The sequence below is a fragment of the Rhinatrema bivittatum genome, chromosome 1, assembly GCF_901001135.1.
Source record: "Rhinatrema bivittatum chromosome 1, aRhiBiv1.1, whole genome shotgun sequence".
Lineage (NCBI taxonomy): Eukaryota > Metazoa > Chordata > Amphibia > Gymnophiona > Rhinatrematidae > Rhinatrema > Rhinatrema bivittatum.
In genome coordinates this window covers 561,189,698-561,212,513 of record NC_042615.1, presented here as the reverse complement: position 1 = coordinate 561,212,513, position 22,816 = coordinate 561,189,698, and the positions used below count along the sequence as shown (strand labels likewise).

Below are 22,816 nucleotides of genomic sequence, written 5' to 3'. Positions count from 1 at the left end.
GCTTGAAGGTCAGTTCACGAGCTGAAGTGAGGAAGCATTGAGCCTCAGTTTTAACTATTGGCATCTCAGCAATCTCCATTAGCATATGGGTCTGAAGCCTTGGTTTTGGTTGAAGTGTTTTACACTCTAATCAATCACACCTGGAGAATTACCCAGTCTCCTGATTCAAGGCTAGTCTACACTAGCCTCCCAAATATCATCCCAGGGAAACCTTGGAGGTTTCCCTGAGCATAGCCTTTGTGGATGCCCAGTTCTCTGTTAAGCCCAAACAAATCATGTTGCATTAGATGTCCCAATCTGAAGTGGATAAATTGGTCATGGAGATGTTTAAAAGATGCTTCCTGAATGCTTAGACATTTGCATTAGATTTCTTAACTCTGTAGTGACTCCTCAATTGTCACTGGGTGAGCTGTTGTTGACCTCCATGCTATCACTGACCAAATTAAGGGTTGGATTAGTCTCCTTGGAATTAATAGTCACACTGATAACCATCATCACCTCAATCACAGGTAGGTTTACTATTTAATTTTTTTAACAATATTTGTGGCATACCACTTTCACCAGAGACGCTCAAAGCATGGAACAATACAATTTAAGTTGACTTGTATACATAACATACAGTTTAAAAACAAATTTTAGATTATATAATCCAACAGCTCTACTAACAAAAAATGAAGTCATTGTAACATCAATAAATCAGTAATAATCAATAAATCATTGGCATCAAGGGCACCATTCTCCAATGGTTTCAGTCATTCCTCACCAACAGATTCTTTAAGGTAACCCATGAAAGTACAACATCAGAACGAATTCCCCTCTCACAGGGAGTCCCACAAGGCTTATCCCTATCCCCTACCCTCTTCAACGTCTAAATGCTGCCATTATGCAACTACTTAGACAAAACAGGTCTCACCTATTTCCTATACGCCGATGACGTTCAGATCCTGCTTCCCATCAGAGATAACATCAATAATACTCTAAACCGATGGGAATATTACCTGACGGAAATAACATCTATCCTCACCCAAATGGCACTAACACTCATCCAGAACAAAACGGAAATTCTTCACCTCTCCAGAAAAACATCAACACCCAACACTGACCCCACAACACTGTCCAAATACAATACGCTCACAACGGTTAGAGACCTCGGAGTCACCATGGACAGGGAACTAAACTTTAAATATCTTATCAAGACACTGATAAAAGAAGGATTCTACAAACTACAAATCCTGAAGAAACTCCAACCCCTACCACACCCCCCGGACTACCGGACAGTACTACAATCCCTCCTCTTCATCAAGTTAGATTATTGCAACGCCCTCCTAACAGGCCTACCCGCAGCCACCCTCAAGCCCCTCCAGCTCCTTCAGAATGCAGCTGCGCGATCACTAACAAATACCAAAAAAAAATGGATCACATCACGCCCACACTCAAACAACTCCACTGGCTACCCGTGCCTTTCAGATCTCAATACAAAATCCTCATGCTCATCCACAAAGCAATCCATAATGATAAAGCTAGATGGTTACAGGGTCCTCTGTATCCCTGCAACCCTACCAGGAATCTCCGCTCAACCAACACAGGTTTATTCACTACTCCCTCCATTAAGGAAGTGCATCGAGTCTCCACAAGAGAACGCGCTGCATCTATAGCAGGTCCCCACATCTGGAACAACCTTCTGGCTTCTCTCAGAACTGACCCCTCGATGCCGTCCTTCCGAAAGAATCTCAAAACCTGGCTCTTTCGGAAAGCATTCCCTCCAGATAGTTAATTTCTGCTACCCCCTCCCCTGGCACTGCCAGTTCCCCTCTCTGCCACTGTACATTGTAAGTTATACCAGAACATATTACTGTTAGAAAAGTTATTACGTAAAGCAAGTTATATGTACGCAGTTAATCTGTTATACTGTATCATGTCATAAGGCTGATCTTAGACATCCTGTTGTATGTAAACCGGTGTGATATGTCAAATCGAATATCGGTATAGAAAAATAAATAAATAATGATAGAAAATCATTAAATTAAGTACAATCAAATTACACTATTAATAAAAATAAGTAAAGAACAGACAACTATCCTATAAGAGCAATAACTCTAGATGACAATTGCCTTCCACCATAATCCAATATAGGGCCTTTTATAACTTTCCCAAGAAAGTAGAGATTGATCTCAGTGTTTACCTGATCTCACACCCTGGTAAAACGTATCCTAATAACTATAGATACCAGTGTTTCCAACCTTTTCAAGCCCAAGGCACACCTGTATTAACAAAAAAGTTATGTGGCAGATAAGCCTCCACAGAGGAGGCAGTATGGCTAAAAGAACTATGGAAGCACTGAGAGCCCCATCAGTCTCTCTTCCAAATTTTAAAACAAAAGGAAAAAGAGGGCGAGCAGACATAAACATGAGCTTCTCACTTTGGACTAGCTCCCTCTATATACAAGTGTAGGAAGTCTTTGCAGTATAAGTTAGTTACCTTGACTGCTGTATGAGGTTGCCAGGGCTCCTCCACTGCTGTTGCTCCCAGTACTCATAATAGATCACATCCAATGTGTAATGTATGCTGCTTGTATCTCTTTCAGCCTGGGAATAATACAGAGATTGGCTCAGGATGATGAGGAAAAAAAGGTGCTATGTGCAATGTGTGTGCTGCACAAAGCTATCCATATCCTGTATGTCGCCCATTAACTATCACACTCCTGGGCTCCTGGCACAAGAGGTAGGAGCCCGTTCCCCTTACACATCTTCTCAGAAAGGATCTACTACATGTTTAAGAGCTTCTGCTGCCTGCAGAGGAGACCATGTATTGGCTCTGTGGCGCTAAGGGTCTGTTCCCCTGCTTGCCGTTGAGGTGCTGGTAGAACCGCGGGTGCAGGGAGGAACAGAGTGCACGTGCAGCAAAAGTGGCATGACATTCAGAGGGTCTGTGTCAAGCATGACTGCCCCTGTAGAACAAGCCTCCCTGATGACGGGGTCTATTACTGAGGCTTTCCCCATTAGCGTAGAAATAGTGGCCATTTTCAATTCCCTGGCAGCGTCGGCAGGAGAGGCAGGGGAATTCCCTCCTCAACTATCGCTGGCAGTTCCCTGTCCCGCAGAGGTGCAAAGAGGCACTTGCACTGAGGAGGAGTAGAGGTCTTCTGTTGGTTTTAATTTGCTTATGCACAAAGTGTGTTTCGTGAGATGCTGGCTCTTGGCCCCAGTCTCCATGGATTCTTGGCCAGTAAAGAGGCCTGAGCTGTTGAGAAGCTCTTCAGGCCGATGATTTTCGGTGCCGGATGTTAAATGGATCCGGGCCTAAACATGCTGAAAGTGCAGGCAGGCTTTGCTTAGCATGTGGTAGGCCACTGCGGCGGTTCTTTTCTCATGTGCGTAGGCGTGCGCACATTCTCACCGTGTGGCGGTTACATGTGCTGGGACCTGGGCGAGTAAGACCATGGCCTAGATTTGAGAATGTATACCTGCAACCTAGACTTGAGTGCATATTTGCGCAGGTACTTGAGCGCGTAAAGCTGCGACCTAGACTGGAGCACGTATTTGTGCTGGTACTTGTGCTCATAAGACTGCAACCTAAACTTGAGCGCATATTTGCATGCATCCTGGAGGGGTGTGCGTGTACGCCCAGGTGGTATTGGTGTGCGCACTGGAGGCTGCCTACAGCTGAAGTTCAGGAGAGCTAGGCACCAGGGATAAATAGGTCCAAGTGCCTTGCTATCTGTGAAGCTTGCCATCTGATAGGAATTCAGTCCTCACTCTCTCTCCGTTTGTGACAGTGTTGTTTAGATGCTCAAAGCAATTTGGATACTACAGCTTTTGCTCATGTTGGGACATGCCCTCGACCTCGGTAGAGAGAGAGTGGAGTGGGAGGTGTGGCAATGGTCAATTCTCCCTTGTTCCCAAGGGCAGAAGCTTCCTCGAAAGAGATTGGAGAGAGCAAGATCTATAGACTCTGGTATAGATCCATCCTCCTCCTCCTGGGTGAAATGTTTCCAGAGCCTGCAGATCTTTCTGCAGGGGGTGCCCAACAAAATCAAAACAACCTCACGTGCTTGGGCATCTCAATTGTCAGTCACAGCAGGCAAATGCCACAGGGAGGCTGTCCCTGGTAATGTTCAAGGAGGTATGAATCAAGAGACATCAGAGGATTCTGATGGGGAATTGGCTTTTCTCACTTCTAGAAGAGGGAGAAATTGCATATGATTGAGAGCTGCTCTGGACTCTGCTCAGATTTTTTTTACAGAGGTGTCTTGCTGAGTTTGTTGGCTCAGACCCTGAAAACGCTTAATGTGGCTGCAGGTCAATTTTAAGTTAATCCTGTTTCTTTTCCCCACTGTATCCAATTCAAGAGTTATTGGATTTAAAAAAGGTAAATACAGTTCTCAAGGTTCCCATTTCTACATGGAAACTCTGAGGTCCAACTCTGAGGTCCATCATAGCGGTGGTACACAAGGGAGAGTTCTTGGCATCTCTCACCTTGATAGGGCATATCTGCACATAGCCATCAGGCTGGAGCACCAGAGATTCCTGAGGTTCATGGTCCTAAGGGAACATTTTTGGTTTTGAGCCCTTCCCTTCGACTGGCAACGGCTTCTGGTACCTTCACCAAGGTGATGGTGGTGGGGGCAGCCGCATTGCAAAAGGACGGTGTGTTGATGTATCCGTATCTGAATGACTGACTTATTCATGTGAAATCGAATGACCTCTGTCAACAATCAGTACAAAAGATACTAATGCACTTGAAGTCTCTAGGATGGGTGGTGAACCTAGTAACAATACCACCTCAACAGTGGGAATCAGTAATCATAAAAACCATCTAGTTCTAAACAATAGAATTCATTGTATACAACATCATGTATATAAATTCCATACAAGCAAAAATCTATTTTGCATACATTTATTTTTTTTTTTTTATTTCTTTTATTATTTAAATTTTCTATTGCACTTTATTCCTATTAACATAATACATTATAGTACACAACTTTATCAAAAAGGTGCAACAACATCATCAATCAAATAATTGTGGACATGTCACTACAATCAATTCATGTGATTCACATATATATTATCATACGGACATATCCTAACCCTTTACCCCATAATACCACATATCTACATTCACACCTCATTCATACTCATAAAACCTATATCCCATAAAATATAGGATTATGTTTCATTGCTTGCTCACTTTTAAACACTTAATACAATAACTCCATCCCATCTATTTCGATGTTTCCATTGCTTTATTCCAGCACTATTCACCCCACTCCAACGATGTTGTGTACTATAATGTATTATGTTTGGTACATGTTTTGATATAAAGAGACTATAAACATTTTTTTAAATAAATAAATACAAGGAACATAAGAACATAAGAAAATGCCATACTGGGTCAGACCAAGGGTCCATCAAGCCCAGCATCCTGTTTCCAACAGTGGTCAATCCAGGCCATAAGAACCTGGCAAGTACCCAAAAACTAAGTCTATTCCATGTTACCATTGCTAATGGCAGTGGCTATTCTCTAAGGGGTAGATTTTCAGACGAGCGCGAACAGCCTACTTTTGTTTGCGCTCCAGGCGCAAACAAAAGTAGGCAAACAAAAGTAGGCTCCTTCTAGACCTCTCATGATTTTAAACACCTCTATCATATCCCCCCTCAGTCGTCTGTTCTCCAAGCTGAAAAGTCCTAACCTCTTTAGTCTTTCCTCATAGGGGAGCTGTTCCATTCCCTTTATCATTTTGGTCGCCCTTCTCTGTACCTTCTCCATCGCAATTATATCTTTTTTGAGATGCGGCGACCAGAATTGTTCACAATATTCAAGGTGCGGTCTCACCATGGAGCGATACAGAGGCATTATGACATTTTCCATTTTATTCACCATTCCCTTTCTAATAATTCCCAACATTCTGTTTGCTTTTTTGACTGCCGCAGCACACTGAACCGACGATTTCAATGTGTTATCCACTATGACACCTAGATCTCTTTCTTGGGTTGTAGCACCTAATATGGAACCCAACATTGTGTAATTATAGCATGGGTTATTTTTCTCTATATGCATCACCTTGCACTTATCCAAATTAAATTTCATCTGCCATTTGGATGCCCAATTTTCCAGTCTCACAAGGTCTTCCTGCAATTTATCACAATCTGCTTGTGATTTAACTACTCTGAACAATTTTGTGTCATCTGCAAATTTGATTATTGAAAAGTAAGGGTCCCATTACAGATCCCTGAGGCACTCCACTGTCCACTCCCTTCCACTGAGAAAATAGTCCATTTAATCCTACTCTCTGTTTCCTGTCTTTAAGCCAGTTTGCAATCCACGAAAGGACATCACCACCTATCCCATGACGTTTTACTTTTCCTAGAAGCCTCATGAGGAACTTTGTCAAACGCCTTCTGAAAATCCAAGTATACTATATCTACTGGTTCACCTTTATCCACACGTTTATTAACTCCTTCAAAAAAGTGAAGCAGATTTATGAGGCAAGACTTGCCCTGGGTAAAGCCATGCTGACTTTGTTCCATTAAACCATGTCTTTCTATATGTTCTGTGATTTTGATGTTTAGAACACTTTCCACAATTTTCCTGGCACTGAAGTCAGGCTAACCGGTCTGTAGTTTCCCGGATCGCCCCTGGAGCCCTTTTTAAATATTGGGGTTACATTTGCTATCCTCCAGCGGATAGAGAAACATCCAGGAAATGTAATCCTGGTAGTTCCAAAGTGGCCACATTGACCATGCTTACCAGATGTGATCAACATGGCCATAGATGGGCCCCTAAGGTTCGGACATCGGTCAACTGTTTTCCACCAGGGCCCAATATTTTTGGGTCAGGTGGCTCACTTTTGTCTCGTAGCTTCGCTTCTGAGAGGAGACAACTGAAATGGAGGGGATATTCCAAAGCAGTTCTTTCCACCTTCTACATCCTTGATGTATGTGTGAATTTGGAGTATCTTTGAGTTCTGATCTGCTGTTGATGGAGTGCAGCCTCAGTCTGTTCAGGCTACAGTGTCGCATATTTTGGCTTTTGTACAGGAAAGTTCTGGTCAAGGGACTGGCCTTTAACTCTCTGAGTGTCCAGGTAGCGACAGTGGGTTGTCTCCAGGGTAAGATGCAAGGGTATCCGTGGAATAAATGATAGCTTTATGGAGCAATTGGAGCAATTTTTTCAGGAACCGACGAGAGAGGGAGCAATTTTAGATCTAATTCTCAGTGGAGCACAAGATTTGGTGAGAGAGGTAACAGTGGTGGGGCCACTTGGCAATAGTAATCATAACATGATCAAATTTGATTTAATGACTGGAAGGGGGACAGTAAGCAAATCCACGGCTCTCGTGCTAAACTTTCAAAAGGGAAACTTTGATAAAATGAGAAAAATAGTTAGAAAAAAACTGAAAGGAGCAGCTACAAAAGTAAAAAGTGTGCAAGAGGCGAGGTCATTGTTAAAAAAAAAAATACCATCCTAGAAGCACAATCCAGATGTATTCCACACATTAAGAAAGGTGGAAAGCAGGCAAAACGATTACCGACATGGTTAAAAGGGGAGGTGAAAGAAGCTATTTTAGCCAAAAGATCTTCATTCAAAAATTGGAAGAAGGATCCAACAGAGGAAAATAGGAAAATGCATAAACGTTGGTAAGTTAAAAGTAAGACATTGATAAGACAAGCTAAGAGAGAATTTGAAAAGAAGTTGGCCATAGAGGCAAAAACTCACAGTAAAAACGTTTTTAAATATATCCAAAGCAGAAAGCCTGTGAGGGAGTCAGTTGGACCGTTAGATGATCGAGGGGTTAAAGGGGCACTTAGAGAAGATAAGGCCATCGCGGAAAGATTAAATTATTTCTTTTCTTCGGTGTTTACTGAAGAGGATGTTGGGGAGGTACCCGTACTGGAGAAGGTTTTCATGGGTAATGATTCAGTTGGACTGAACGAAATCACAGTGAACCTAGAAGATGTGGTAGACCTGATTGATAAACTGAAGAGTAGTAAATCACCTGGACCGGATGGTATACACCCCAGAGTTCTGAAGGAACTAAAAAATGAAATTTCAGACCTATTAGTAAAAATTTGTAACCTATCATTAAAATCAACCATTGTACCTGAAGACTGGAGTATAGCTAATGTAACCCCCATATTTAAAAAGGGCTCCAGGGGAGATCCGGGAAATTACAGACCGGTTAGCCTGACTTCAGTGCCAGGAAAAATAGTGGAAAGTGTTCTAAACATCAAAATTACAGAACATATAGAAAGACATGGTTTAATGGAACAAAGTCAGCATGGCTTTACCCAAGGCAAGTCTTGCCTCACAAATCTGCTTCATTTTTTGAAGGAGTTAATAAACATATGGATAAAGGTGAACCGGTAGATGTAGTATAATTGGTTTTTCAGAAGGCATTTGACAAGGTTCCTCATGAGAGGCTTCTAGGAAAAGTAAAAAGTCATGGGATAGGTGGCGATGTCCTTTCGTGGATTACAAACTGGCTAAAAGCCAGAAAAAAGAGAATAGGATTAAATGGACAATTTTCTCAGTGGAAAGGAGTGGGCAGTGGAGTGCCTCAGGGATCTGTACTGGGACCCTTACTTTTCAATATATTTATAAATGATCTGGAAAGAAATATGACGAGTGAGGTAATCAAATTTGCAGATGATACAAAATTTTTCAGAGTAGTTCAATCACAAGCAGATTGTGATAAATTGCAGGAAGACCTTGTGAGGCTGGAAAATTGGGCATCTAAATGGTAGATGAAATTTAATGTGGACAAGTGCAAGGTGATGCATATAGGGAAAAATAACCCATGCTATAGTTACACAATGTTAGGTTTCATATTAGGTGCTACTACCCAAGAAAGAGATCTAGGCGTCATAGTGGATAACACATTGAAACCATCGGTTCAGTGTGCTGCGGCAGTCAAAAAAGCAAACAGAATGTTGGGAATTATTAGAAAGGGAATGGTGAATAAAATGGAAAATGTCATAATGCCTCTGTATCGCTCCATGGTGAGACCGCACCTTGAATATTGTGAACAATTCTGGTCGCCGCATCTCAAAAAAGATATAATTGCGATGGAGAAGGTACAGAGAAGGGCGACCAAAATGATAAAGGGAATGGAACAGCTCCCCTATGAGGAAAGACTAAAGAGGTTAGGACTTTTCAGCTTGGAGAAGAGATGGCTGAGGGGGGGATATGATAGAGATGTTTAAAATCATGAGAGGTCTAGAATGGGTAGATGTGAATCATTTTTTTACTCTTTCGGATAATAGAAAGACTAGGGGGCACGCCATGAAGTTAGCATGTGGCACATTTAAAACTAATCGGAGAAAGTTCTTTTTCACTCAACGCACAATTAAACTCTGGAATTTGTTGCCAGAGGATGTGGTTAGTGCAGTTAGTACAGCTGTGTTTAAAAAAGGATTGGATAAGTTCTTGGACGAGAAGTCCATTACCTGCTATTAATTAAGTTGACTTAGATAATAACCACCGCTATTACTAGCAACGGTAACATGGAATAGACTTAGATTTTGGGTACTTGCCAGGTTCTTATGGCCTGGATTGGCCACTGTTGGAAACAGGATGTTGGGCTTGATGGACCTTTGGTCTGACCCAGTATGGCATGTTCTTATGTTCTTCTTATGTTCTTAAATTGAATTATAAGTAAATAAATATGTGCATCTGATGACTATTTGCATTAGGGAAATTTCAGTATAGTATTATATATAATACAGTGTTGATGATGAAAACATTTTTGTAGTTTATATAGTTTCAAAGTTAAACATACTGCTTTTTTTTGTTTGATTTTTCAGAATGAGAAAATGATCGAACAGCAGCTTCTTATTGAAGAACTACAAGATAAACTAGTCAAGTTGACGGCATCACAGCAGATTTCTGAAGATAGGCTGGTTCCTGCAATGTCTTTCCAAAGATCATACAGTGTACCACTAACTCACAACTCCCAGCCCTTCTCCATCAGTTTGCTGCAGTCCATTCAGATGTCTGCAGTGCCCAAGTCCAGAAAAGTACAAACAAAACTGACACAATTTAGAGCTCCTTCTGGGTTTGTTTTCTGGGGGCAGATGATTCTAATCCAAAAAAATCCAACTGCCTCCAAAAAATAACCTAAATGGAGGTCCAAAAGTCATCTCATCACTACAATGATTTTTTTTCTCGTCCTTGTATCTTTATTTTGCTTTTATTTTTAGTCAAGATATGGTAGGTGATTCAGGATGTTTTGCCTGCATCAAATTCTGCTAAATGGCAAGTTCCCTAAACAGTGGTACAAAAGACTCAAATGCAACCAAAACAAAGTGGGCTTTGTTTTCAGATGCAAAATCAAACAAATTGTAAGCATGTGACTGAATGATGTATTCATGCTGGGGCATTGCACACTTAAGTGCACAAATTCTAAATTCATAAGAGTACATGCAATAATAAATTGCACCTTAGCAACAATTATGTGCACAAATTGCCCAGATGCATGTGCATTTGTCCAGTTGTACTTGAACATTTGCCCCCTCTTGAAAATACTGGTTCATATAACTTCCAATTCAGGCTCTAAAGCATAACTTGGTATACTGTAAGCTAGCCTTGGGTGCATTGTGAGATGCTATGTGGAGCCTTAGGAGTTTGTGGGAAAGTTTTTCTCACAGTGGAGTCAGATGTACGTGCATATTTAACAAAAACATAGCCATTGGAATAGTGCGGCAATGCTCTTGTAGCTTTCACTGTAAAGGGAAAAAATATCTGACCACCCATGATCACATTCATGTGTTAGGATGTTTCATTATCACATTATTCTTAGTTGGTAAGAAGTAAACTTGCCTTCTGCTATATTAAATTTCATATTCTGGGCTGTATTAAGTATTTTTTCCCATAGACACAAAATAGGGAGAAAAATCTTTATGTGATCAGTTGTCAAAGGGATGTAGCTGCCTAACTGGGTCATTTATCATTTAGCGTTAGAGCCTTAATGATAGAATTAAGGCCCTAACGCACACGATAATGCCATAATGTGCGCAGTAAATAGTGCAATGCACATTAGTATGCAAATGTGACATTTGCAATGCAAGTGGGAGGAGTTTGGGCGAGTTAATTGTAATGAGTGGCTCCTAATGTCAAATGCGATAGAGTAATGCACAGCGATGTGGGTTTTAATGCCGGAAATAACGACACCTTTTTTCTGTGTGTTGTGACTGCATTAGTGACCGAAAAGGTTTTTATCGCAAATGCCGGTTCAGGCAAAAGAGAGGGGGCATTTTGGGGGGCAGTTTTTCATAGACAGTCAGAGGTACCAGCAGCAAAGTTGACATCACTGAAGATTTCCTGTCATTTGGAACGATGAAAGGTAAAAGAGGAGTTGATTTGTACAATGTACTCTCTACCTTTCATCTTCCAAATGACAGGAAATCTTCAGTGATGTCAACTTTGCTGCTGGTACCTCTGACTGCTGGTACCTCTGACTGCACCACAAAAACCTCCCCCACCCCTGAAACCTCACCCCAAGTTAAAAGTTCCCTCTCTTAAAGTGATATAAATAGTAAACTTACATATTGGTCTCTACAGAGCCTCTCTCTCTCATATTAAATAGCGCAGGTGCGATAAATGTATAACGTGTTGTGGAAATTACTTATGCGGGAGCAGGAAATTAGCCTAACCATGCCCCCTTTTTTATCGTAGGTGCTATTTCTGCTATATTTATAGCATTTTGATGAATTTAGGTATAAGTAAGGGCAGCTGACTAGATCAAAGCTTTTGAATATTTACCCTGATAAGCGGCTAAATTAAGCCATCTAGGTTTCATTAGGGAGCAAACTTTAGCCAGCTAAATTTTGGACAAGGATCTTTTGCTGATTTTCACTGCTAGCTTCTTAACTTGACTGGCCTGATCTAAGTGCTGCAGTAGAAAGCCAAAATCTGGCTTACCAGCTCACCAACTCTCTTCTTCCTCCTCCCATTACCAATACCTGCTTTAGTACTATATAAAAAGATAGTTATCACTATCAAAAGAATCTGCTTTGAAAAGATCACCAGCACTGTGGTGTGCCGTGAGGTAGGAAGTTTTCTCCAAAACAACAGTTGTTGAGTGGATTGTTTTGCCTTTCAACATAAAAATTATTTTGATCATATTAATTATCTCTTTATATAGTACTAAGAATGTCTTGGAATTCTTTTGCCAATTTAAATTTTATTGAAAAGGAAATACATAATACAACAATCATCAACCCATCCAGCAAGTTACCATATCAAGGAATGGAAACAATAATGATAAGAACCCATATGACAGGTAACACCGTCTAAAGCTCCCTTTTCCCCAAATACCCTCCCCCTTGTAAACCCTAAAAGAAGAAAGAAAGGAGAAGAAAGAAAAGAATAAAGAGCGATACCCCCACCTCTTTTCCTTTTAATTAATATCAAAAGGGACATAAAAAACATATCCAGACCATGAGGCAAAGAATATAAAATGATATGGAGAAAGAAGCAGATTACCTACGTAACCACTGCACAAAGGGGTTCCAGATCTTTTCAGACTTCTTCTGCATGACGTCATGTTTGTGGGCCGTAAGTTTCCCCAAGTAAAACACTCTCTCAAGATGGGAGCTTGTTTGAGTTAAAGTAGGTGCTGATGCCTTGTGCCACCAAGAGGCCAGTTCACATCTAACAGCTATTGCAGTTTGCCTAAGCAATTGCTAAGAATGGGCTGCTATGAGAGGCTATGGAATATTTAACAAAAGGAATTGTCCATGATACTAGAAATTCCTGTCATCTTGAAGATCAGGGTTTTAATCTTAATCCAATAAATACCTACCACTGGACACCCCCACCAAATGTGAAAAAAAGAAACCAATTCTATCTTTGAATTCTTGACATTTTTTTTTTTCAGTCCTGTTTTTTCATTAAAACTTGTGGGCAAATTAGTGTAATCAAGCTAGCACACAAAGTGCAATAGCTGACTTCAGTATAATTCCCCCTTAATGGAAAACAGGTTAGGTCCTCTTCTAGATGAAACAAGTATATAGATGTTGGTTGTCCCCTGGTATTTGCATGTGACTTAACAAGTGGGGTTTTTTCTAAGCTTCTTTTGTGGAGTAACTTCCATTTACAAACAATTGTAATCCTAATAAAAGCATAATGTCTACCAAGTTACCTTTTAGATTTTCTTTTAACTGATAACCTGTTAAAGATTGTTTAGTATATCAGCAGTTGATGATGGTGATAAAGTTGTACCCATGTTTTTATACATTTTATGCTATGTGAAGGTGCATACAAGTCCTCCTATGTATTGCCTGGATCGGGTGGTAGCAGGATTCCGAACACGCAGTCAGATGGTAATAGATCGCCTGGAACAGCAAGACGAAGTCCTTCATTGCCAGTTCTCAGATCAAAGCGATGAAGATGAGGATGAAAAAAATAAAGAGAACCGAAAAAATTCTGCATTTAGGTAAATAATTGATGTATATACATTTGAATTTGCATGAGGCTTGTATTGTTTGCTGCTGCTCCAGTTCAGTGCAACTGATGATTTCTCACACATGATTTTTAGAATACTGAAAACATGCTTTAGAAAAGACATTTGAAGGAATTTTTTAAAGGTTGTCTACCCTCTGTGCTTGTGGATCCTTTATCTGGGGTCCCTTGCTGGCATTTCAGAAATTTTTCTTTGAGCTGTTTGCTTCTTTTGCTAAATCAGTGCAACAAAAAAAAAGGCTTTCTTTGCATTTTCATTCACTTTTATGTGCTGTCTAAGGATTTCTCTTGCCCATTTACATTCTTGTGGCATTCTGGCTGCAGTATTTCTATGCTTTCTTGTAGTGTAATTTCTCACTGGGTAGGGCCTCCAAATGAGCTTGTTTTGCACCTACCATAAAATGAATGAACCCAGGGGATGTCTGAATATCTGAATTCATTTTTATACATGTGACACTTTATCACTGCCCTCTACTGGCTAGCAAACAAAAGAACTGGGCATCTAAATGGTAGTTGAAATTTAATTTGGACAAGTACAAAGCGATGCACATAGGGAAAAATAATCCTATGTATACATAATGAGTCCTAATACATTTTTTTATTTTTTAAATTGATAGGCAAAATAACCACCATGTGCCAATGCTTGTTAACTCCATCATTTGCACAACACCAGTTTCCTAATCTCACAAGGTGCTTCTCTAGTTCTCCTCTGCCTTACCCTCCACAGTATGTGTCCCTGCCTCTCCCCCTTCTTCCACAGCATCTTCTTCCTGCCTTCTCCTCCTTTTACCCAGCAAGTGTCCCCTGCCTTTCTCCTCTCCCTTTTCTCAGTATCTGCCCCTGCCTTTCCTTCTCCCTTCCACAGCATTGGTACCTGCCTACTTCCTACTCCAAGCATCTGCCCCCTGCCTCTCCTACCCTTCTGCCAGTATCTGATTCCCTCAGCCACCCTACCTCCCAGCATCTGAGCTCCTTTTGTACCCCATCCTCACCAGTATCCTCCTCCTCCTCCTCCCTCCCTCTCCCCTAGCATCAATCTCCTACATCTCTTACTTCACTCAGACTAGCTAAGCAGTGGGAGCCTGTTCATCCCCTCTGTACTGTCCACCTCCTCTATCAAAGTACCAGCACAACAAGAACATTTGAAATTTGCAGCCAGCATGTCTTATTGCAGATCTTGCAAGATCAGCAACAGAAAGTGTTTGCTCATGAATTTTTGTCTTGTCCATGGTGCTGCAACCATGAGAGAAAGAGGCAGAATGAAGGGACAGTTTCCCTCTGATCCTTCTACCTGAAGCTACAGATCTCTTTGGCTGGTGGGCCTGGGGATCCCTGCCAACTTTTCCACTCTTCCCAGCGGTTCCTCCTTTAGTAAGGTGCACTCTGACTGGGTTGACTAGTAATATATATATCTTTTTGGGTGGGGGAATTGGCACCTAATGCCTGTGACCAGAGACTTGACTCCTAAGCTGGACTCTAATGTTTTGCACTGTGGTACAGAAGACATGTTTCTTAGGCTGTAGGTGTATTGCTAAGTTGATATTTTCAGACTCTCAAAGAAGCGGGAAAGACAAAGCCGGTTTCTTATATAGAGGCAATTCCTGATGACACAGGAAGAGAAGGTGCCTAACCATTCAGCCTTCAGTCAGCCAGAGGATCTGAATTCTGTATAGCAATTGGTGTGGTGAAATGAGTTGGAAAATGAAGGAGTAAAGTAAAAATATTATAAACTTTTTACAAAATTTTCATTAAAATTTTTGTTTTCTTTAGGCGTTCTATAAATCGCACATGGACTCGAAAACAGGCCCCTCTCAGTCCTGCACTTGAACTAAGTACCTTGCAATGCCAAATACCCAAGCACCAGTTGCAGAATGAGTCTATGCCACCCAGTGAAGCTTCTAGAGGTACCATCTAATAACAGAGTATTTTCTATTTCCACTTAAGCAGAACCTAGGCATGCAAGATAGCAAAACAAAAATACTTACAGAATCATACCTTTGTAGTAGGTTTGTATGCCTTTTACTTTTTAATTATGGAAGAAACATTAATGTGTCCTTTCACTATGTTTATTTATCTCGTTAGTACAGTCCTCTAACCTTTTACTGCTAATTATTTTGAATTTGAGGTGCAAAATGGCCTACAAAATATGTTAATGTTCAGGCTATTAAATAGCATTATGTATGACTGCTATGGCAGATATCATATGATATATTACAGCAAGAGTGGGAGTTTGTGTTTTCTTCAGCATATATTTATTCAAGCTGTTCTGAGCACTCTGTTTCTTATCTCAAACTGCAGACATAGATGGTCTCCGGGAGAGCCAAGAATTAAATATGAAGAACTTGAAGCATTCAGAGCTAAGGCTTATTGAGGCCAAACAGAAAATACGAGAAATTACTATCAATATCAAAATGAAGGAGGAACTCATTAAAGAATTGATAAAAACAGGTAATAAGTTAATAAAAAAAACATGCACTAGCTAAGCATGAGCGAACACAGCTATATTATTAATGACAACAAAGCTTTAGCAGACAATTCACCCATTTAGAGGTTGAAAAGTAGACTGGGGAAGGTTGGCTGAATATCTTAAATGTTATCTTGAGATTGAATGAATATTGTAATGAGGCATTTGGGGCTGACCCTGCTCTGAGCTGTAGAATGTGTTATCAATCTCATCAAAATATGCAAAAGTCATTCAGATAACTTCCATCTCCTAAAGGAAAAAAAGGTGAAGGAAGCTTGACAAATGATATCAGCATGAGCTACGAACAAAAAGCTAAATATGCTTGTTCACACATTAGTCTCCGTACCACCTCATATACATGCCCTCATAGCACTTATTTAACCTGACCTGTTAGCATATAGAGGATGACTTTTCTAGTTAGTTTACCTGATTATAAAGCATTTTACCTATGTTAATTGGCTGCCTGAAAATTACCCTCCCTCAATGCGGCTAAAAGCATATGCATTCTTCCACACTTGTGTACTTTTAGTTGCATTGAAAGGATGCATTCTTGGGGGTGTGTTTATGTTGGGGGAGGAAGTGTATGCATATAAATGGCATCTTCAGATCTGCATGCATTATTTTCTAGTAGAATTCTACCAGCAGAAAAAGCAGGTGCAATTGACTGCACACACTTAGTACCTGGGGCAAATTTCAAAGTGGAAGCACACATGCACTTTCACCTTGAGAATCGGTGCAAAGCACATGGGTAAAACATACATGCAGTCTTTGTGCTAATGTGAACAATTTAAAATTTGCCTTCATAATGGGGAAAGGAACAGCAGCCAGAAACAGGTAAAAAAGATTTTTTATAGTCCAACATAATCAGCAATGTTTTAACAAGCTACAAAGCATGAATAGCTATTCCTTTTCCTTCTGCTCCACCAGTCCCGAACCTATGGGTTTAGGATCCTTATCCAGCATCTGTTTTTTTATTATATATATATGACATCACTTCTATATATATCACGAATAGAACAACCCTGCCAATATTCTCTGTCTCCAGCTTCTGGATGGACGTTTTTGAATTGGGGCTCATGAAGCAGAAGTTTATATCTCATATTGAAAGAGGTTTTGTCTAAGCTCAAGAGATTTTGGTGCCATGCGCTTGCGGATGTTTCTCCTGCAGTGAAGCATGCTTAGACTGCTGTCATTACTGCTCCCTTGCTTCTGTCACAAGGTAGATCTTTTACAGAGTCTAAGTGTAAGGGAAGTCCTTTGGGTTAAGTATCCTTACCAGCAGCTGTTGCCCTTAAATCACAATTCAAGGCACTTGTGATGAATTACTTACTGCTCAGATGACTGAGAAGAGTCATCGCTGCAGCTCTTGTGGCTCAAAGCGCACTTCCTTAGGTGAAGGAAGTTTATGTTCTGGGTGCTGTGGTAAGACTGACACTCCAAGAAACAAATCGTGTCACACCTCTGGATAAGAAATCATCCTCTTCTGAGGCGGTAAATATTCAGAAATCATCCCCCAGGGCGATTTCTACCACCGATGAGCCGTTAGAGTCTGAGATTTTTGATTGGGAAGAGCCATTTGAGGATACTATTTCTTATTTTTATAAGAAGCTATTGAAAAAGGAGCCCTCCATAGTATACGATGGCATAGTACATGGGTGGAACCAGGAGTTGGGACTAACTTTTCCTGTGACATTTATTTATTTATTTATTTAAAATATTTATATACCGTTTTACCAATACAAAAATTGATCAAAGCGGTTTACAATCATAGATTAAAGTAAAATTAACTTATGGCAATAAAATAAAAATTAAAATGTTGATAAAAATAAATAAAGTACAGTTGGAAAAGAAAAAAAAAAACAGCTACAGCTTAGTGAATAATCTAACCTCATCAGTCTGTCTCACCTACAGCTCCATACTGAGAACTGCATCAGAGCTCCCTATACTACCATTGTGGAACGGGTCTCCTCAGCTGAGGACCCCTGGACTGTCTGTATTGGATCGACTCACTACTGCCACCTCTGGTGGTCCTTCAAGCTGTATAATAAAAGACAATCTTCTGTGTTTGTGCATCCTGAGTCTAGCCCAGTACTGCAGTTCCTCATGGGGCTCCTCCCTGTGGGAGTGGCCATCACTACAGTACCCAAGAATCCACCCAAATACCTCAAAACCATAACAGATTGCTAACTCCATGGATTCGGCTCAGCTCACCGCATTGCAGGCCATTCCAGGCCTAGCCCAGCGTATCTCAGAACAACAGAACTTGCTGGATAACCTGACTGTTGCCTTTTAACCAGTTGCACGCACAGATGAATATACCAACCACCGCAGGTCAAGAAGTTACACCGCCAGAAGTGACAGTCAAGACTACTGTACCTCTCTCCGCTCCAACACGCTTCTCAGGGGAGGTTTGGAGATGTAGAGGATTTATCAACCAATGTTGCATGCACTTTGCTCTGCAACCTAATCATTTTCCTATAGCCTATTCCAAGACACCTATATTCTGTCTTATCTGGACGGAAGAGCATTGGCTTGGGCCTCTCTGCTGTGGGAGCACAATGATCCTATCCGGAATGATCGTACCGGGTTCCTGGAACTGTTCAGATCAGTATTTGATGACCCTGCCCAGTACACGACAACAGGATCTACATTGGTTCACCTGAAACAAGGTAATAAACATTTACCAGACTTCGCCATAGAATTCAAGACATTGGCTTCAGAACTACATTGGGACCCGAGATGCCTGAAGACCCTCATCTTTGAAGGCCTGAACCCCCGGTTAAAAGATGAACTGGTGGCTCGAGAAATGCCTGAGACCTTGGAGGACCTGATGAAGTTGGCTACAAGGATTGATCACTGGCTTTGTGATAAGGTTCAAGAGGTCAAGAGCCCCAGAAAACCTATCCAGGGAGAAAGAAACTCGAGTCAAGACTATATTGAAGACTGTACCGTCTGTCCCCGTTGTTGGCGAAGAATAACCAGTGCAATTGGGCCACAGTCATTTGACTTCTAAAGAGAGAAGAACGCGAAAGAGGTTGGGACTATGCATGTATTGTGGACAAGCTGGCCATGCTGTACAAACATGCCCTATATGTCTGGGAAACTGGCAGACCGTAGTCCTGTGGGAGGACTCTTCTTAGGTATAACTGCACCCTCTCCTCCACTTTCTCTTCCTGTCTCCTTAATCTGTGGACCCCTTGAATATCAGACCCTCGCCTTAGTGGACTCTGGGGCAAGAGGGAATTTCATTCTAAAATGTCTAGTGGAACATTTGTGGATCCCCACCACTACCATGACGTCTCCGTTGCTCTTGTCTTCAATTCATGCAGAGCCCTTACCAGGCGAAGTAACCCTGCTTACTGAACCAGCGAGCTTATGTACCGGTGCTCTTCATACAGAGACTATTTCCTTCTTTGTGCTAGAGAAGGCCATGCACCCCTTAGTACTTGGGTTACCGTGGCTGCAGAAGCATATGCCACAATTCAACTGGGCCACTCTGGAGCTTTCACGATGGGGTCCAGATTGTCATGGTAAGTGCCTGATGGAAGTGTCTCCAATACCCTGCATGCCAACTACCCCGATGTTACCTGGATTGCCGCCTCAATATGCATCTTTCCAAGATGTATTTTCCAAAGAAGCTGCTGATGTATTGCCTCCGTACAGATCATATGACTGTGCTATCAACTTGAAGCCTAACACTGAACCACCCAAAGGAAGGGTTTACCCCCTCTCCGTAGTGGAAAATAAAGTTATGCAGGGGAGTACATTCAGGAGAATCTGCAGAAAGGCTTCATAAGACCCTCCAAGTCTCCTGCTGGCGCAGGCTTCTTCTTCGTGGGGAAGAAAGATGGAACTTTACATCCATGTATTGACTACAGAGGTCTAAACAAGATCACTGTAAAAGACCGCTATCCCTTACCACTTATCTCGGAGCTATTCAATAGACTACAGGGAGCCAAGATATTCTCCAAACTTGATCTCAAAGGAGCCTATAATCTTGTTTGTATTCACTCTGGCGATGAATGGAAGACAGCTTTTAACTCCCGGGATGGACACTTTGAATATCTGGTGATGCCTTTCGGCCTGTGCAATGCCCTGGCTGTCTTCCAAAACATGATGAACGACATTCTGCGTGACTTACTCTACCAATGTGTCGTTGTATACTTAGACGACATCATGATATTTTCCCAGGATCTGACTACCCATAAGAAAGATGTCAAAAGAGTGCTGCAGAGACTGCGTAAGAACTGCTTATACGCCAAGTTGTCTAAATGCGAATTCCACAAGGAATCTGTGCCCTTCTTAGGGTATATTGTTTCTAACAAAGAGTTCCAGATGGATCCTCAAAAGCTTGATGGTATTCAAAGATGGACTCAACCCACTGGTCTAAAGGCTGTTAGATGATTTCTGGGATTTACCAACTACTACATAACCTTCATCAAGAATTACTCTTCACTAACTGTTCCTTTAACAGCTATGACTAAGAAAGGTGCCAACGTAGCCAATTGGTCTATGGCGGCTGTGACAGCATTTCAGAAACTAAAGGATGCCTTCTCCAGCAAGCCATGTCTCCACCATCCGGATCCTGCACTTCCCTTCATTGTGGAGGTCGATGCCTCAGATGTAATTTCTCCTTGGCAATCAAGATCAGCATGTGTCTAAAACTGAAACTAGACGTTTTCCCATCTATGCAATCTGTTTTCTTCTTCACTGAATGATAACTGTTTCGTTTATTATGGTACATTACTGACAGTGCTCTGGCAAATTACATGGTACTCTTGCACAGACCATTCACTAGTGAACCTCTGCCATCTGTTTATGACCTCTCAGCTGAAAATGACCTTTGAAACCTCAGGATGATGAAGGTGGAGCCTCCTCTGCACCACCTACCCTGTACCCACAGTGGTCATGAACTAATACAAGGGGTTATGCTGTCATTGATGCCCTTCTTGCCAGGACCCCAGAAGCTTATCTATCATAACCATCACCCACATTGAGAAGGGAATTATATAGGAGACCCTTCTCGTCTCTCACTTTTTCAGTTCTGTGTAGGCATTTAACTGACATGTTGTAAAGAATGGCATGCACAAAGGAAAGTTTGCTTTGAAAATGATCCCAACAAAACTATGTGCACACAGTTATTTGATGTGTGTAGTTGTGCTGAGAGAATTTACTTGCATGCTTTTTAAAATAAAAAAGTATGCATTGTAAATCCCAGCCCTGTCTAGACTCCACCCTCTAGAATGCTTCTCCCTTAGCCACGTAAATATGCAAGTATATCGGTCATACAATTTTCTAAACCGACATTTCTATGAGTAAAGAACTACGTTACCTGCTGAAGTCCCTTTGAAAATTATCCTCCCTATAGCTCAAAGATGCTGTTCTTGCAGTGGCCCCTGGATACTGTAAGAACAGGAATTGCATGCCCATACTTATTGCCTGACTAAATGCCGCCATGATCACTGCATGGCCTACTGAGGTCACCTCTCTGTCCCCAGTCCCCTCCCTTAACATCCCCTCCTGCTACCAGTGTTCTTTCTGGATCAGCATTGGAACATCAAGAGCTAGCCCTGATGCATTCTCTTCTCTTGCCAATTCTTGAGTAGTTTTCATACATTGCTGATGGGTCCACATATTATTGTCATTTGGTAGTCCCAAAATACCTGATGCTGTTTGCTAAGCTGAGGCCTAAAATGGTGGTGGTAATTGACCTCTTTGCTTTCAGACTGAAATATAATGCATCTATTAGCTTTATCAATGCTAGTTTATCCAAATTCCATCTCCACTTTGAAGTATCTTGAAGATCTCTATTTGGGAGTTCTCACTACAAACAATCTTTAATATAAATAGGGCTTCTTATTCTAGGAATGTATAAAAGTAAATTTAGGGATTTATTTTCCAGGCAGTTAAGTGTTTTCACTGGGTACCAAAAAAGGTGTTTGTCGGTGTTTTCGCGGCGCAAATTAAATTTTAGTGCATTTTTAATGGATTTCATTTAATAAGGTGTAAATAAATTTATCTTAAAATTGTTGCATGCTTTGCTGCATAGTATGTGTATATGGTTATGGTGGGGTGGCAGGGAGGGGTATGTACAGCTGGATGGTGTGGCAGGGCGTGTGCGTGCCTGGAGGGTGTGTGTGTTTGTATCTATGTGTCTGAGTCGCTCTACCACCCATTACACTCCCCCCTTTCCCCTGCACATTGCACTCACCACCCTTTCACTCCCCCCCCCTCCTCCCCCCCTTGCACCTCGTCCCTTCCATACTCATATCTCTGGTGCTCCTTTGGCCAGCAGGGCTTAGGCTCCTTATTGACCTGATGCTTTCTCATGGCACCTCTGGGTTTTTTTGAACTGGCAGAGTTTGGGTTCACTACTGGCTCACACTGATGAAAACCATCACACCATCAGTGTGATCACACCATCAGTGTGATCAGAAGACATCAAGGTAAGCTTATTTTTGTTTTTTTGGCAGGCACGGTTTGGGTTAAAACCCCAAATCCCAATTTCTCCATCAGGGGTGTTTTATCAGGGTTTTAGAAGCACTACATATAAATACTTCTTTTCTACAGCCTTATAATCATATCTGAAGAAGGGGCATGTGTGGTCTCTATCACATCTTTTTTCGTTAGTCCAATATAAGGTATCACAATATACAAAAACTACAGTATCCTCTGTATTATACAAATCTGTCTGTCTACTCTAAAATTATTTATGATTAGCATGTATTGGTGTGGTATCTGCATGGAGTTCTAATAAGCGCACAGGTTAATGCATGGTTGGACGCGTGTTGTGGTCATGCATCCATAACCCTGATGCATTAAGGGGATCAGCGCATCCAAAACACATGTCCAAACCAGTGTGTAGCTAACAGCGCTCATCACATGTAAATG

General features: G+C 41.4%; 1 protein-coding gene across 4 annotated transcripts in view; it reads left to right on the top strand.

Moving 5' to 3' along the window:
• The window catches only part of KIF27 (kinesin family member 27), a 342,610-nt gene that overhangs the window by 85,492 nt on the left and 234,302 nt on the right, over window positions 1-22,816 (top strand). For all 4 annotated transcript variants that reach the window (XM_029616875.1, XM_029616884.1, XM_029616868.1 and 1 more), the window contains exons 6-9: window positions 9,804-10,016; window positions 13,254-13,435; window positions 15,232-15,365; window positions 15,760-15,909. In XM_029616875.1, the coding sequence (XP_029472735.1) occupies window positions 9,804-10,016; window positions 13,254-13,435; window positions 15,232-15,365; window positions 15,760-15,909 (679 nt within the window). The remainder of the gene's footprint in view (window positions 1-9,803; window positions 10,017-13,253; window positions 13,436-15,231; window positions 15,366-15,759; window positions 15,910-22,816) is intronic.